Source organism: Podarcis bocagei, assembly GCF_964188305.1.
Source record: "Podarcis bocagei genome assembly, chromosome: 13".
NCBI classification, from domain to species: domain Eukaryota; kingdom Metazoa; phylum Chordata; class Lepidosauria; order Squamata; family Lacertidae; genus Podarcis; species Podarcis bocagei.
In genome coordinates this window covers 34889736-34905870 of record NC_138138.1, presented here as the reverse complement: position 1 = coordinate 34905870, position 16135 = coordinate 34889736, and the positions used below count along the sequence as shown (strand labels likewise).

The window sequence follows — 16135 nt, the reverse complement described above, 5'->3', positions numbered from 1 at the left end:
ATGGCTGGAAAGGGAAAAGAAAAAATGTGGGGTCAGTAACCAGGCCCTGTAGCAACTATTAAGAGTCATGGTCAAGGAGGGCTCCCATATTTCAAAAAGTAAAAGCCAGGACACCCCAAAATTGTTGAGCTTGCTGAAGATCCAGGACAGACCTCTGCTTCCAGTTAATCCCCCCTGAATGTCATTTCCACCTTTGAAATTCCAGTAATGTCCAGGATTGTGGTCAGATTGCCCTCTGACCTCCCACCAGCACATCCTGGGAAACTTCCAGTGCATCCCACATGATTGCTCCCAGCATTGTCAGCAAAACACTGAGACCTTGGGGTGGGAGGGAGGCTGCACTCACTACAAAGTAACTGGACTGATACTTCTCCTTTGAGTGTCTGGATCTTTACAGTGATTAAAACAAAAACTCAGAAGCCTGCTCTGACAAATTGGCAAGGCATATTGTGGGCAAAGCTGCTCTTATTCATACTGAACCACTCTTGATACAAGTCCTGTGTAGATATCCGGAGCAACATCTAATCATTTTCTGGGGGAACATTTTTCAGATAATAAAGCCTCTGGATGTGGACACGGTGCTTTGGTAGAGAGGATTTGCCTGTTACCTACATGCTTAAACATTTCCCTTCTTAGTTATTAGAAAGTGTAACCCTGTTGATTCTCCCAATTCACTCAAGAACTTTTGATACCACAGACCATGGCATCCAACTGAATTGACTCTAAGATGCAGGAGTCGGGGATATTGTGTTTCCACTCCTAGCCACAGGGTCTGATCATGTTTGAACAGTTGATTTCAATGTGTATCCATTCTTTATAATATATGCATGAAGTAATGGTATAACACAGGATTCACAGGAATCACAAATGCCAGGCTCAATCAATGTGATTTGGAAAGATTAAACAGGATCCCACCCCCTCCTGAAATTCAACATGAGAGAAAGTTGTACCTTCCAATTATAGAGTGCAAAATGGTTGATACTGGGGAAGGCACACTTTTAAGTACTTAGATTCCAGGCCATTTAGGACTTCATATGCTAGTACTAACACCAGGAATTAAGCCCAATAGCTCATTGGCTGCCAATGCACTGCTTTCAGGACCAGTGACACATTATCCCATCAGGCTTCCCACTTACCAGCCTAGCAGATGCAGTCTGTAATAACTGAGGTCTCTGGACCACCCTCAAGGTAGGTCCCACATAAACACATTGCAGTAGATGGGACAGGAGGCCACCACAGCACAAACAACTGAAGTCAAGCCTTCCAGACGCAGGGATGGCTGTAGCTGGTGAATCCTTATTTTATTTTTTTCATACATTTCATCCCATTGAAGGGAAACCACTGAAGCTAACCTTCTACAATTGATACACTTTTGACAAAAGGGATTTATTTCCATATATCTTGTACTGACTTAGTGTATTAAGAATTGCATGCCAAGGCCCCATGACCCTGTCGCTCCCAAGACAGCAACTTATAATTTGGTTCAAATAGGCCACAACTTTATTGATTACAGATGCGAATGGCTATAATCCTCCCCACCTGTCCTCAGATTGTGAACATGGAACATGTGAACACTGCCTGACTGTTGAAGGTCTAACATTTGGATAGCTTTCATTCTCCTGTACACACTTATTTCACAAATTATTTTGCAAAATGGTTGAATTTGAAAACACAGAAAATGAGTGAATCTTACTTTTATATATTTATTAAATTTATATACCTGCATCAGACTATCACAGAATGGTTTACAGTATAAAAATACACTTCTAACATCTGGTATTTGGGTAAGATCATATAAATATTATATTATAATTTGGTGTTCATCACAGCCTTTTTCTTCCTAAACATTTAATCCCCTTAACAGGGTAGTTTATACTAGTGATGTGGCTGCAGGTGATGTGGTGGTCATTTGCCTCGTATGATTAGGTTTTACTTTTTGGCATTTCCAACCTACCACCAGGTTTGGTGGGCATAGTATGTAAGTGAATATAAGTTGATGTAATGTACTTTACTCAATACATGGCATCCATTCAGGAAGATTCCACTTTTCCATTGGATTTTTTTAATTAGAGGAAATTGATGGAATTTGAGTGAATATTTGTCTAGGTCACATTTTAGGAAAAAACCCCTTAGAAATATTCTGCAGTGTAGACACAATGTATAAGAGGCACATACACATAGCAGCTTCTGTGCTATATTTAAATCTATATTCAAATTATTCTGCCTTTCCTCTTCATTAGATGTTCCTTGTTGTTCAGCTCAGGCCTCAAAAGAATAATGTAACATTTTGGAAAAAAGATGCAGCCTAGCAATCCAGCGCTGGAGGCTAAGATAGCGAAGATCTCCACAGCAACCATGTATTTTCCCTTAGAGCTCATATAAGCTGGAACAAAAGATACCCAAACACTGCAAAAGACCAACATGCTGAAAGTGATGAACTTTGCTTCGTTGAAACTGTCAGGTAGTTTCCTGGCAAAGAAAGCCACAGTGAAGCTGGCAATTGCCAGGAAGCCCATGTAGCTCAGCACACTGGAAAACATAGCCACAGACCCTTCATTACATTCCAAGACAACTTCTTTACTCACTGAGTGCATGTCCACATCTGGGAAGGGGGGAGAGGTTGCCAACCACACAGCACAGATACCAGTTTGAATAACAGAGCAGAAAAGCACAGTGGAGTTGGCTAGCCTCTTCCCTACCCATTTCCTCATCCTAGATCCAGGTTTGGTGGCTAAGAAAGCCAGGACCACTGTGGTAGTTTTGGCCAACACACAAGAAACAGCCACAGAGAAGATGATGCTAAAAGCAGTTTGTCGGAGGAGACACATCATCTTCTGTGGTTTCCCAATGAATAGCAGTACACAAAGGAAGCAGAGCAGGAGAGAGATTAGGAGAGTATAGGTGAGGTTCTGGTTGTTGGCTTTGACGATGGGAGTGTGATGGTGTTTTATAAATATTCCTAGCAGCAGAGCAGTGGTGAAAGAAAAGGCTAGAGCAAAACAGGTTAAGCCAAGTCCTAAGAGGTCCCCATATGACAAATAGGTTACAGATTTAGGAATACATAGATCCTGATTTTTGCTTGGATACTTTTCATCAGCACATTTAATGCAGTCATTCATGTCTGAAATAGAAAAGCCAGATCTTGATTTTACAAATACACCATAACATTTCAACACGATGCATAAAAATGTTTCTTTCACGCAGTCAAAACTGTTTGTACAAATTCATATATGTTCAGTGCTGGTACTCTCAAATGTGGTTTAGAGCCTCAGTGATATTAAGCAGCATCGTTAGTACTAAAAACAATGATTTTTTAAGCAGCCTGAGATTACAGTGCCAACCTAAATGTGGCAGAAGACCCATGATCATTAAAGGGGGAACTTTTGTTCATCTCCTGCAGCATCTAAGTAGTGTTTAAAGAAAGACCGAAGTAAAAGCATGTTGCAGTGCCATTCACAAAACATGAATGATAGCTGCTAAAGCAAAATATAGCTGCAAATTTCTCTGTTTATGTACTTTCCCTTTTAAAAATAAAAGAAAACAAAAAACAGACAATTTGTAGTTTATAGCCAAGGAGCAACACGAATTTAAGAATCCTGATTTTGAGGTGTACCTCAATAACATCTTTGAATGGTGATTTCTTTGGTGAGATATCAGCAGAGCAGCACTACTAATAATGCATTGCAATTTTAATTGAATTAATTTCTTTACAATCACCAGGTCAAAATGATACCACATGGACCAGATTCTCCCTAAGCAGCAGCTTCTTCTTAGATCCAGCTCACCAAACCATTTAACAAAACCTATCACTCAAGGAACAAAAAAGTAACCTTGAAGCATTCACAGTTATAAACATACTCCTCTGAATGACACCCATTCTTTTGATAAACCTAAATAATATATTTCATACCTTCCTGATTAGAAATTTCTCCTACTGGGCAAGGGATACAATCATAGCAGCAAGATGCTTCCGACTCCCTCCCTTTCTTCCTAAAACCAGGATGGCAACTCTCTGTACAGACAGAAAGAGGCTGTGCCTAATGAGAATACATAGTATGAAATTATTAGAAGAGTTTGCATTTGATATCACGCCTTTCACTCCCTTTAAGGAGGCTCAAAGTGGCTAATATTCTCCTTTCCCTTCCTCCCCCACAACAAACACTCTGTGAGGTGAGTGGGGCTGAGAGACTTCAAAGAAGTGTGACTAGCCCAAGGTCACCCAGCAGCTGCATGTGGAGGAGCGGAGACGCGAACCCGGTTCCCCAGATTATGAGACTACTGCTCTTAACCACTACACCACACTGGCACATATTTAGTCCCCGTCCCCCCACCCCAAGACTCTCTATAGCAAGAAGGCATTTCATTCATGTATGAATGGGTTCAATCTTACAAGTTGTGATTAAAAGCTTGTATATTTTGTAGTATTATGCCTATATTTATAACTCATTATTTGTTTATTTTTGTTGCTGTTTATTTTTTCATGCCAAACTGTATAACAAAAGTAATATTGATTAAGGTATAAATGTAAACATAAGAATAAATTACCCCTGTCTGCCCATGAACAGTATTTCATAATTCAAATTATATTTATTTAAAACACAATGTATTTTACAAATAGGATTAAGAACCTTCCATTTAACATAATATTCCATATACTCCAATGCATCATATTATTTTTTCCTTTACAAGTTCATTGTTTTGTATAACTTTTTTAAAAATCATAATAATAATAATTCTGTTATTTTTATCCACATTCACTTCTCGGATATTTGACAGATTTTGGAAAACTGATTGGGTGATACCCAATTTGCTTAAATTTATTGTGCAGTATAGAAGGCTGGTTTCTAACATAAGTGTTAAAAGAGAGCTTACGATCGTTCACAGAAATTTGCTTTGCACTTCCACGCAGAGAGGCAGTACTATTCAAAAATGGGAAATCTCCAGAGCTGCCAACAGTTAGATCCTACCTGGTTAAACCACTTGTGCCATGTGATGGCATCTTCATTTATGGTCAGGACTCGGTCTGAAGGTCTGTCAGGATCCACAGTCCCAATTTTCACTCTGTGAAAGGTTTGATTTGAGGAAACTATCCAATTGATAACATCAAATTCTGCTAATAATTCCAAATTATGGTCAAAAGAAATCCTGTTCCCAGCACTGTTGTTAAATGAGACACTTCTCAAAAATTGATGGAGCTAGATTGGAAAATAAAAGGCAAATATCTTAAATAGATATTTAAGAATGTCTAGAGATGGATTTTGCAAATTAAGGTCTAATTGTGGCATCAGAATGCTGCCATGGAATGGGATGGAGGAATCTCTATGTGAATCCACAAAATTACATGAATGTAGGCTGCTCATGCTGTAAGTTTAGAAACCACAAAGAGGAAAGACAGCCTGAAGATGGTTCAGAAATTTCATCTAGTGCAGAAATCAGTGGCCAGGTTGCTCAGTGGAGCAAGACGGTTTGAGCATATGGCCTTATTGCACTGGCTGCCAATTAGTTTCCAGATCCAATTCAAAGTGCATTTAATTTCTGAGGATCGCAATACCTCAACACTTCTCTCCATAGGTAAAAAGGTAAAGGTAAAGGACCCCTGGATGGTTAAGTCCAGTCAGTGGCACTAATCTTGCTTTCAGGCCGAGGAAGCCGGTATTTCTCCACAGACAGCTTTCCGGGTCATGTGGCCAGCATGACTAAGCCACTTTTGGTGCAACACTGAAAGCAGAGCAGTGTACGGAAATGCCGTTTACCTTCCCACCAGAGCTGCAACTATTTATGTACTTGTACTTTTTGGTGTGCTTTCAAACTGCTAGGTTGGCAGGAGCTGGGACAGAGCAATAGGAGCTCACTCCATCGCGGGGATTCAAACCACCAACCTTCTGATCGGCAAGCCCAAGAGGCTCAGTGCCTTAGACCACAGCACCACCTGCGTCCCACATGAACCCTGAGAACATAATCTGAGGCCCTTCTTTGTGTTCCTCCTCCACGCGAGGTCCAGAAGATGAGAATGGGCCTTTGCTGCAGTGGTTCCCTGTTTGTGGAATGTTCTTGCCAGGGAGGTTTGGCTTATATACATTTAGGTGCCCGGCAAAAACATTCCTCTTCAACCAGACCTTTGGCTGATTGACACCCGATGCCTTTTTAAATGTTTTGTGTGGGAATGTATTTTGTGGGGTTTTTTATATTGTAATTCTATGTTGTGAACTGCCCTGAGATCTACAGGTACAGGAAAGTATACAAATTTAATAAATAATAAATTATAATAATTTGACAGCAGCCAACACCAACTATCTGAGAAAGTCATGTTATGCCATAAATCCTTACAGCTTTTTCTCACAGCTACAGAAAGGTTACTCCTAGCCTAGTTAAAGAATGTCATTTGGATTGCCAAGCTCTGCAGCAAAGTTGCTATTCCATTTGCAGCTCCAAAAAACTCCCCAAGTATTTGTGCTTGATAAATTGCACATGTTTATAAACGCCCTATACTTTTCATTTTCTATAGCTTTAATATGATTTGGAGAGAAAGAGTGATGATAATGTGAGCACAGGACGAATGTGAGGAATAGGTTTCTATACTGGAGGCTTTTGTAAGACCTAAGATACCATGCAAAGAATATGAGGAATAGGTTTCTACACTGGAGGCCTTTTGCAAGACCTAAGATACCATGCAAAGTTATATGATGATGTTCATGCCCCTACTTGCCACATCTGGAGATTCTGAAACTTCAAAACCCTTCCATCCACTATTGCACTGTGTTTCACTCTAGACAAGGCAATGGCATGCAAAGCATGGGCCACAGCATAGACAGCATTGTAGATGTTGTAACTGTGACCAGTCATGCTCACTTCAAAAAACGTTCCAGGAAGGTTCTGCAGTTTCTCATCACCAGTACAAATATATCCATCTCCCCTCTCCAAAACAGTATTTGGGAATACACAGCCAAAAGCCTGCTGCCAGAAGTCTCTGATAAAACTGTCTCCTTTTGTCCTGGAAGGACTGATGCTCTCAACAAATGGCTTGAACGCTGGTAGGTCAGTGGTGTGAATTGTGAATGACAGAGCACCAAAGATTATATCTGTATCCCAATTCTTTTGAAAGGCCAATGAAGTGAGCTCCATGTGGGCTGTCAGTATCCACACTTTCCCTCTTGATATATTTGTCTCATGTTCCTCTTTTGACAGATATGGAAACCATCTCAGATACATCATAGCATTAGATTCTCCATAAAACACTATTACATTGGCTTTGCTGTTCATGGCTTTAGCGTGTATTTTTGACCCATGTTCTAACTTATCATCAAATTCAGTGAAAGAAATTGAAAAGGGCAGCACTTCTATGAAGGCAAAACAAATACCATTCTGGGAGAACAGTGAAACTGCTATTTGCAGAAATCTCTCTCCATTGTCTGTGTCCATAACAATGACCCCAATCCATATCCAACTGAAATGCAGTAATAAAGAGAGCATCCCTGAATACTGAAGAGTTTCCTTAGGGGTCATCTGGAAGAAAGAAAGTCCTGGGGCTTTATCGTTCATCACTGGAGCAGAACCATACACGAGCTGAACAGAGGCAAAGATTTAAGGAGAGATAAGTATAGCAATTTTTAAGCTGTAGTTTCATGTGTAAAGATAAAGGTAAAGGGACCCCTGACCGTTAGGTCCAGTCGCGGACGACTCTGGGGTTGCAGCGCTCATCTCACTTTAGTGGCTGAGGGAGCTGGCATACAGTTTCCGGGTCATGTGGCCAGTATGACTAAGCTGCTTCTGGCGAACCAGAGCAGCACACGGAAATGCCATTTACCTTCCCACCAGAGTGGTACCTATTGATCTACTTGCCCTTTGACATGCTTTAGAACTGCTAGGTTGGTAGGAGTTGGGACCGAACAATGGGAGCTCACCCTGTCGCAGGGATTCGAACCACCAACCTTCTGATCGGCAAGCCCTAGACTCTGTGGTTTAGACCACAGCGCCACCCGCTGGTCTGGAAACTCAGGCCTAGGCACCAAAAGCAGCTTTCTAGGACTCTTTATCTGTGTCTCAGAACTCTCCCCAGGCCACACCTGCCAGTGGCCCTGCTTCTTACAATGAGTGTTTTTGCCTAGCTAGAGTGAGTCCTTAATCTATGATAATGCCTCTTTGTCTCTAAACTAGCCTACACTACAAAGTTAAACTTTACATTCATTGACCCACTGAATTCTTATTCTTTCCCAGCCCACCACCACCATGTGGCCCTCAAAATTTTGCATACAAGAAGATAAGGCCCTTTGGCTGAAAAAGGTTCTCCAGCCCTGACATTAAGACACAAAGTGTACGTCAACCTCATAAAGTCAGTGGTTATTATCCCATGCTAAAGATACAGGGCTGACCAAGAGACAATAGGGTCTAAGCAAATTCCTTTTATGGTTGGGGAAAGAACTTAGTGTATTTCCTCAGAACTCATGCTCTTTCACAATCAGTCAGAAACAAATATTTTTTAAAAGATATAAATATGTATGTGTACATTGGTGGTCCAACCCATTGTTTACTGCAATGTATTATGGTGTGCAGGTGGCGCTGTGGGTAAAAGCCTCAGCACCTAGGGCTTGCCGATCGAAAGGTCGGCAGTTCGAATCCCTGCGGCGGGGTGCGCTCCCGTCGTTCGGTCCCAGCGCCTGCCAACCTAGCAGTTCGAAAGCACCTCCGGGTGCAAGTAGATAAATAGGGACCGCTTACCAGCAGGAAGGTAAACGGCGTTTCCGTGTGCGGCTCTGGCTCGCCAGAGCAGCGATGTCACGCTGGCCACGTGACCCGGAAGTGTCTTCGGACAGCGCTGGCCCACGGCCTCTTGAGTGAGATGGACGCACAACCCTAGAGTCTGGCAAGACTGGCCCGTACGGGCAGGGGTACCTTTACCTTTACCTATTATGGTGTGCAATGCCTGCAAACAGGAGACCTTGCACAATTGTATCCACCTATGTCTCATTGCCGAAACAAATGTCTCATTTTATGAAAAACTGGTGTCTGGATTCTGTTGACCGTTCCAGGCAGCCAAAGACATTGGGCTTGAACCCCTAAATTCCCCCAACACTTGGGTAGTGGACCTCCCTTCTTGCTCTGTCCCTGATGTGCTTCCTTTGCACTTTGAAATCTTTTCTATTCCACAAAACATTTAAAAGCATGAAAAGCAATGTTTTTGGTTCTATGATGAATTCTAATTCTAATTCTGATTATTATTTATGTACATCCATAAAAAATCCAAGCATTAACCATTATATACATATCTGAAATAAATAAATAAATAAATAAATAAATAAATAATATTAGTTATGCACTATTCCCACATACAAATGAGCATGTGTGCCTTACCTACCTGTGGAATCTTATAGATATCGAGGATATTTGCAATTGCAACAGAGATTTTGGAGTCTAGTCCTCCAATCACTGCAGTCAGCTTATTCTGGATGTCACATTTGTAGTTCGGAACAAATCTCTCCAATGTAGATAAAAGTAGCATTGTAGAATAGTAGGTCTGCTTTGCCTTGAAATAGCTGTCATAGATGTTGAAGCCTAAGGTGATATTGGGTAGGATCAGAGGGTCTTCATTTATCTCATTCACTGCAAATTCCAGGGCCAGAATGTGTTGGTAATTCTTTGGCACTGCACTAGAATGAAAGTTGCATTCTGTATCAAACTATTCCACACCTAAATGATGATGATAATAATAATAATAATAATAATAATAATAATAATAAACCACTATGTTCTGAATCTTCTTCCTCATTATTATTTTTTTATTACCGTCTCGAGCCAAATTGTGAGATGACAAATTGTGATTTTGTGCCCAGCCTGCATATACAAAAGCAAGCTGTGGTTTGTTTCTGTTTCCCAGGAGCAGTGGTAGGTGCTGCCCATTGGGACTGCTCGGACAGAAAGCAGAGAGCCTAACAATAGATGAAACACTTTGTAAGTACAATTGGTTTAATTCACACTGAAAATGGGAATGCCTGTGTAATGGTGAAAGGGTTTAACTGGAAGATTCCATGGAAACTTTAGAGAATCAGGAAGAACCATCTCTGAACTTTAACTAGTTGATAAGTAAATGATTATTGTTCTCCTAGCTAACATGTGAGTCACTTCCCCTTACCTTGGGGGTAAGTAGCTTTGTCACTTCCCCTTGCCTGAGGAGGAAATAGGTAATCAAGCCTTTGTTCCTCCCCCCAGTCTACCTGAGAATTCAGCATGCAATGCCGTCTGAGATGGTTGCTCCAGCTCAGCCACACAGCTGTCACCAGCCATTTTCATGTTCTTATACCAATAATTTATGAACTTTGATCATTTGGTTATAAAGCCACATCTTACTCCCTGTGCAGCATTTCTGACTCATATATGCAACAGCACATTAATTTGACCTGTGGAGAGTTTGTTAAGTAAGCATTTTTTTTTAAAAAAAAAACTTTCCACATGTGGTCTTTTCCTATGCTGGGGAAGAGGGAATCTTTGAAAGGAACTTTTATAAAGGGCAATTTTGGAACTCCCTTGGAAAGGTGTATCCTAAACAATTTAGAGCCTATATTTCCACTCTTTACTTTGCTGCCTATTTTGTGAATTAAAATCTCTTCTGAGGTTCTCTCACCAAATAGTACTTGCCTTAAACTTGGCTCTTGGCATCAAAGGAAATTCTCCCTCTTTGTACTTTTTTCCTTGAACCAACATTAAGTAGGCTCTCCTACCCTTCCCCTTTTTTTACACTTACACCTTCTGTTCATGAGACTATCTAGGGTCATTGTTCACTTCCTCTGCCATGCTTCCATAAACACTTGCACTGCACAATCATGTGCAGAATGATGTTTCTGAGCATTAAACACTAAGGGATACACCTTACAATAGGGTTTCTTGATAACATGAGTCTAATATGCCCTGTGCTAAGATAGCAGAACAAAAGTGTGAGAATAGAAAGAAGTGAGAGATATGATGGAACAAAGAAATCACAGCAAAATTTTGGTAACACAGCCAATGAAAGATATAGTGAAGAGAAATAAAATAACTTCTAAAGGCTTAAATGTATCCCCCCCGGGGGGGGGTTCCATTTCAGCATTCTATTAATGTATTACCTTTTTATACATCTAAGACAAGAAGCCACTGTTTATAGACTGTAGTTCTACCACTGCTCATTTCAGTGACAAAATACAAAGAGATTAAAACAAATAAAGAATAAGTGCTTACAAGAAATCTTCAAGCAATGCTGGTGGAGGGTCTTCAGTGAAAGCTATTGAACTGTCGAAAAAGCTACCATGAGTTGCAATGCCACCAATGATGAGGTCTCCTGACTGATGGTACATGTGTTGTGGGTAACGTGGACCACAAACCCTACATTTAGCAGCATGAGATGTCCATAACTTGTGAGGAAGCATTGCCAGCAGGAAGACCACTAAAACCACCATCCTCACTACAAGGCTAATTTTATTTTTTACACGGAAATTCTGCTATTTTCTTTTACAACACTATATATAGTGTCTTGATGACTAACAGCCTTCTTTATTTGAGCCTTGGAGTGAATAATAGAAACTATTAGAGATCACACTGGAGGACTGTTTCTGCTACCAGTCCCTTTCCCCTGCCCCACATGGTGCTGGGTATATTTATAACAGTCTTGGTTGCCTTTGCTTAACAGTGTTTGCTGTAAATCTTGTTTGTGGCTCATGAATCCCACAGGGAGCTAGACAAGAAGAATGAATTACTAGGCATTTGATAGTAATTAAAGAGGGAGGTGGTCATGGGTTCCACTCTTGGGGTTCCCAATGGAATTGTTGAATAAATTATGTTTGTCACATCTGACAATGTGTTTGGAATGGTATACAAGAAAAAAATGACACCAGAAATAATGCTGTGCTCCGGAGCTAGAGACAAAAGTAACTTCTTTCATGATAGGAGTAGCCTTCTTTTCAAAACTACAGGGATCGATGAGCCACATGAGTTGTTCCTAGCATGACCCAGTCATTGCTATTCTATTGTAAGCTGCAAGCATAATTAAAATGGACTTTCCACAACACCAGGAGTTGGGGTAGTTTGGGATGCAGCCTGTACTCTCAGAGGGAATGGAGGCAACTGAACCCTGCCTTCCAAATTTCACTGCTGCCACCAGCTGGATGTTAGCTTGTTTTTACCCTTGCTGCCTCAATTGAACAGCTCTTTTATTGATATTTAACTTTATTAAGCTACTCCTTATACTGTGTAGAATACTATGGCATTTAGGTATTAAGAAAATAGCAAAGCATCAGACAAATGCCTCCCAACCACCAACAGCCCATGCTTTTACTTAAGGTTTTAGTAAGGCCTCCAGTTAAACAATTTTTGAAAACATGAAAAAAAAGAGTTAAGAACATCTAGAATACAGGAAATCAAAAAGGGTTTCAAGAAATCAGCCTCCAGAAGAAGAAGCCTGCAGGAAGAAACCCTTCTTCCTATACACTTTGTTGTATAGAATGAACCGAAAGCTGTTTAAAAATACATATGTTAGCAAAAATAACAAAAAAAATTAGGGGATCCCCCCCATGAGTATATTAGTAAAAACTGCATACAAAATGATGTTTATTAGAATAAATATTTAAATTAAGTTTTTTTTATGAGAAGACTTGCAAGTGCAGTTATCAGGACCTAGTGAACACGGTGTTAAATGGAGTTGAGTCAGTGTAATTGGCTATGGATCTGAATTGTGGGGAATGAAACTCTCATAGCTATCCCCCTTCTTGTTAAAGAAACAGCAGCCTATTAAACATTCTGAATCATAATAACTGAATTGAGAGTTGTTGTTTTTACATTGTATCCTTTTCATTAAACATAACCATCCATTTTTAAATAATTGTTTTGTAAAATTGAAATAAACATTTGATTAATTCACTTTCAAAAAGAGGTGTCTATGCTCTTTTGGAACCACACTTAAATTACCACAGGTACTGGTGGATTAAAATATATTTTTTTAGTATCAAGTACCACCCTGTGTCCCAAATGCATCATTGCACCTAGAGGTTAATCTTCCCTCGGTAGAATTACCGATCTGGCACAGGACACTTAACTATTGGCTTTGCCTAAACTCAAATCCCTCCGGTCTAATATCCCTAGTGCTGCAAGATTGTCACAAGAGTGCCTGGTCTAAAATTGTGTATCAAAAACTTCACTCTTGTGGCTTATCACCACAACAGCTACTCACTTTGGGTTTTAGTAAAGCAATCAGTCTAATTTGTCTGTGCCTAAATGATATCGAGCGCTAGAACAACTTGGCCACAATAAGGAAATTTTGCCCATGGTATGACTATTTTCCACCTTCCCATTTGACTCTCTGGCACCCTATCTGCATAACCTAGCAACTATAAAACACAGATGCGCTTTTACTCTCACAAGATTGAATGTATTGCCCTTGGCTGTACTTGAGGGACAATTTCAACAGTTTCCACACGAAAAACACTTATGTTCCTGTGGAGATGGCAGTACTGAAACAGTGACACATGTCTTCTGGCTTGCACTCTTTATAAAGACTTGAGCAATGAGGTTATCACCCCTTTTTATTGTCCATTCCGGGTTGCCTAGCCACTGCCACACTATCCTTTCTCTTGGCAGATCAAGATGAGCAGGTGACACAAAAGGTTGCAAGGTTTTTAGCTGGGGCAATTAGAATAAGATCCGCTACTTGACTATTGATTCAAAACCCTAAAATGTATTTTATATAATCAACTTTTTATTTGTATTTCTATTCTCTGTATATTGTATTGTTGTTTTATTGCTACGGCTGATGGCTGAGGCAAATAAAGATTCATTCATTCATTCATTCAAGTTAAAATATATGGTGGCGGGGGTGGGGTGGAAATGGGTTTCTATAGATTTCGTAGAACAGTGGTGGGGTGAAAAGGAACTTATATCCCACATTTACACATTGCAGTGTACTGCTTCGTTTTCTTCAGTGCTGTTTACTGAATTTACTGATATCTGACCGAACAGGGAAAAGATGCAGCAGAGCACCTTTAAATTCCTCCATGTTGCATGAAACCTGATTATGATTGGAACAATAAAAACTAGGGATATAGTGCTTTGAAACTAATTTACTCTAGCTTTGTTGTAGTGCAAATAAGAACCCTCAACAGCGATGAAGTTTTTATTTAAAAAATATAACTAATGAGTGAACAGAATCACAGAGATTGAGAAGAAATATTGCATTTGGAAAGAATCACATGGGATATATATGAATGGCTGTCCTTCAAAAAACGGGAAGGTTAAACAACTGGAAATGAAAGATTTCTCCATCTATGGTGAGCACAGAATTCCAAACTCTATATAAGGGCTTCTGAATTTCAAGAAAAGCTGCTGAAAGCTCAATGGACACCACTTTCCCCTCCATCAGAATCTTCACAATTTTCTCCTTATTAGATGTTCCCTGTTGTTCAGCTCAGGCCTCAACACAATAAGATAACATTTTGGAAGATAGATGCAACCCAGAAGACCACCACTGGAGGCTAAGATAGCGAAGATTTCCACAGCAACCATGTATTTGCCCTTAGAGCTCATATAAGCTGGAATAAAGGATAGCCACACACTGCAGAAGACCAACATGCTGAAAGTGATGAACTTGGCTTCATTGAAACTATCAGGTAGTTTCCTGGCAAAAAAGGCCACAGTGAAGCTGGCAATTGCCAAGAAGCCCATGTAGCCCAGGACACTGTAAAACATAGCCACAGACCCTTCATTACATTCCAATACAACTTCTTTACTCACTGAGTACATGTCTACTTCTGGGAAGGGGGGAGAGGTTGCCAACCACACAGCACAGATACCAGTTTGAATAATAGAGCAGAAAAGCACAATGGAGTTGGCTAGCCTCTTCCCTACCCATTTTCTCATCCTAGATCCAGGTTTGGTGGCTAAGAAAGCCAGGACCACTGTGGTAGTTTTGGCCAACACACAAGAAACAGCCACGGAGAAGATGATGCTAAAAGCAGTTTGTCGGAGGAGACACATAATCTTCTGTGGTTTACCAATGAATAGCAGTGCACAAAGGAAGCAGAGCAGGAGAGAGATTAGGAGAGTGTAGGTGAGGTTCTGGTTGTTGGCTTTGACGATGGGAGTGTCATGGTGTTTTATAAATATTGCTAGCACCAGAGCAGTGGTGAAAGAAAAGGCTAGAGCGAAACAGGTTAAGCCAAGTCCTAAGAGGTCCCCATATGACAAATAGGTTACAGATTTAGGAATACATAGATCCTGATTTTTGCTTGGATACTTTTCATCAGCACATTTAATGCAGTCATTCATGTCTGAAATAGAAAAGCCAAGATCTTTATTTTACAAATACGCCATAACATTTCAAGACGATGCATAAAAATGTTTCTTTCATGCAGTCAAATTCATATATGTTCAGTGCTGGTACTCTCAAATGTGGTTTAGAGCCTCAGTGATATTAAGCAGCATTGTTAGTACTAAAAACAATGATGTATTAAGCAGCCTGAGATTACAGTGCCAACCTAAATGTGGCAGAAGACCCATGATCATTAAAGGGGGAACTTTTGTTCACCCCCTGCAGAATCCAAGAACAGTTTAAAGGAAGACTGAAGTAAAAGCCTGTTGCAGTGCCATTCACAAAACATGAATGATAGCTGCTAAAGCAAAATATAGCTGCAAATTTCACTGTTTATGGGCTTTTCTTTTTAAAAACAAAACATAACATAACAAAAAAACAGGCAATTTGTAGTTTATAGCCAAGGAGCAACACTAATTTGATTATCCGGATTTTGAGGTGTACCTCAATAACATCTTTGAATGGTGCTTTCTTTAGTTAGATATCGGCAGAGCAGCACTAGTAAAAATGCATTGCAATATTAATTGAATTAATTTCTTTACAATCAGCAGGTCCAAATGATACCACATGGACCAGCTTCTTCTTAGATCCAATTCACCAAACCATTTAACAAAACCTATCACTCAAAGAACAAAAAAGTAACCTTGAAGCATTCACGGTTATAAGCACACTCCTCTGAATAACACCCATTCTTTTGATAGACCTAAATAATATATTTCATACCCTCCTGGTTGGAAATCTCTCCTTCTGGGCAAGGGATGCAATCATAGCAGCAAGATGCCTCCGACTCCCTCCCTTTCTTCCTAAAACCAG

At 40.2% G+C, this 16135-nt stretch overlaps 1 protein-coding gene across 1 annotated transcript; it reads right to left on the bottom strand.

Annotated features, from left to right (window-relative positions):
* Positions 1 to 1746: 1746 nt before the first annotated feature.
* On the bottom strand, positions 1747 to 11598 carry LOC308571880 (vomeronasal type-2 receptor 26-like). The gene is made up of 6 exons (XM_081167494.1): positions 11206 to 11598; positions 9353 to 9644; positions 6703 to 7563; positions 4968 to 5195; positions 3911 to 4037; positions 1747 to 3121 (listed from the first exon to the last, which is right to left on the bottom strand). The coding sequence occupies exons 1-6, from the start codon at positions 11421 to 11423 to the stop codon at positions 2211 to 2213; spliced, it is 2637 nt and encodes an 878-aa protein (XP_081023620.1). The 5' UTR covers positions 11424 to 11598; the 3' UTR covers positions 1747 to 2210.
* Between the last annotated feature and the right edge of the window lie 4537 nt (positions 11599 to 16135).

Coding starts and splice junctions, on each gene's coding strand:
- LOC308571880 (XM_081167494.1), bottom strand. CDS start 11,423: ATGGTGGTTTTAGTGGTCTTCCTGCTGGCAATGCTTCCTCACAAGTTA. Junction 5,196..6,702: donor AGAATCTCCAGATGTGGCAA/GTAGGGGCATGA, acceptor TTTCCAATCTAG/CTCCATCAATTTTTGAGAAG. Junction 3,122..3,910: donor AGAAATTTCTAATCAGGAAG/GTATGAAATATA, acceptor TTTCTATTTCAG/ACATGAATGACTGCATTAAA.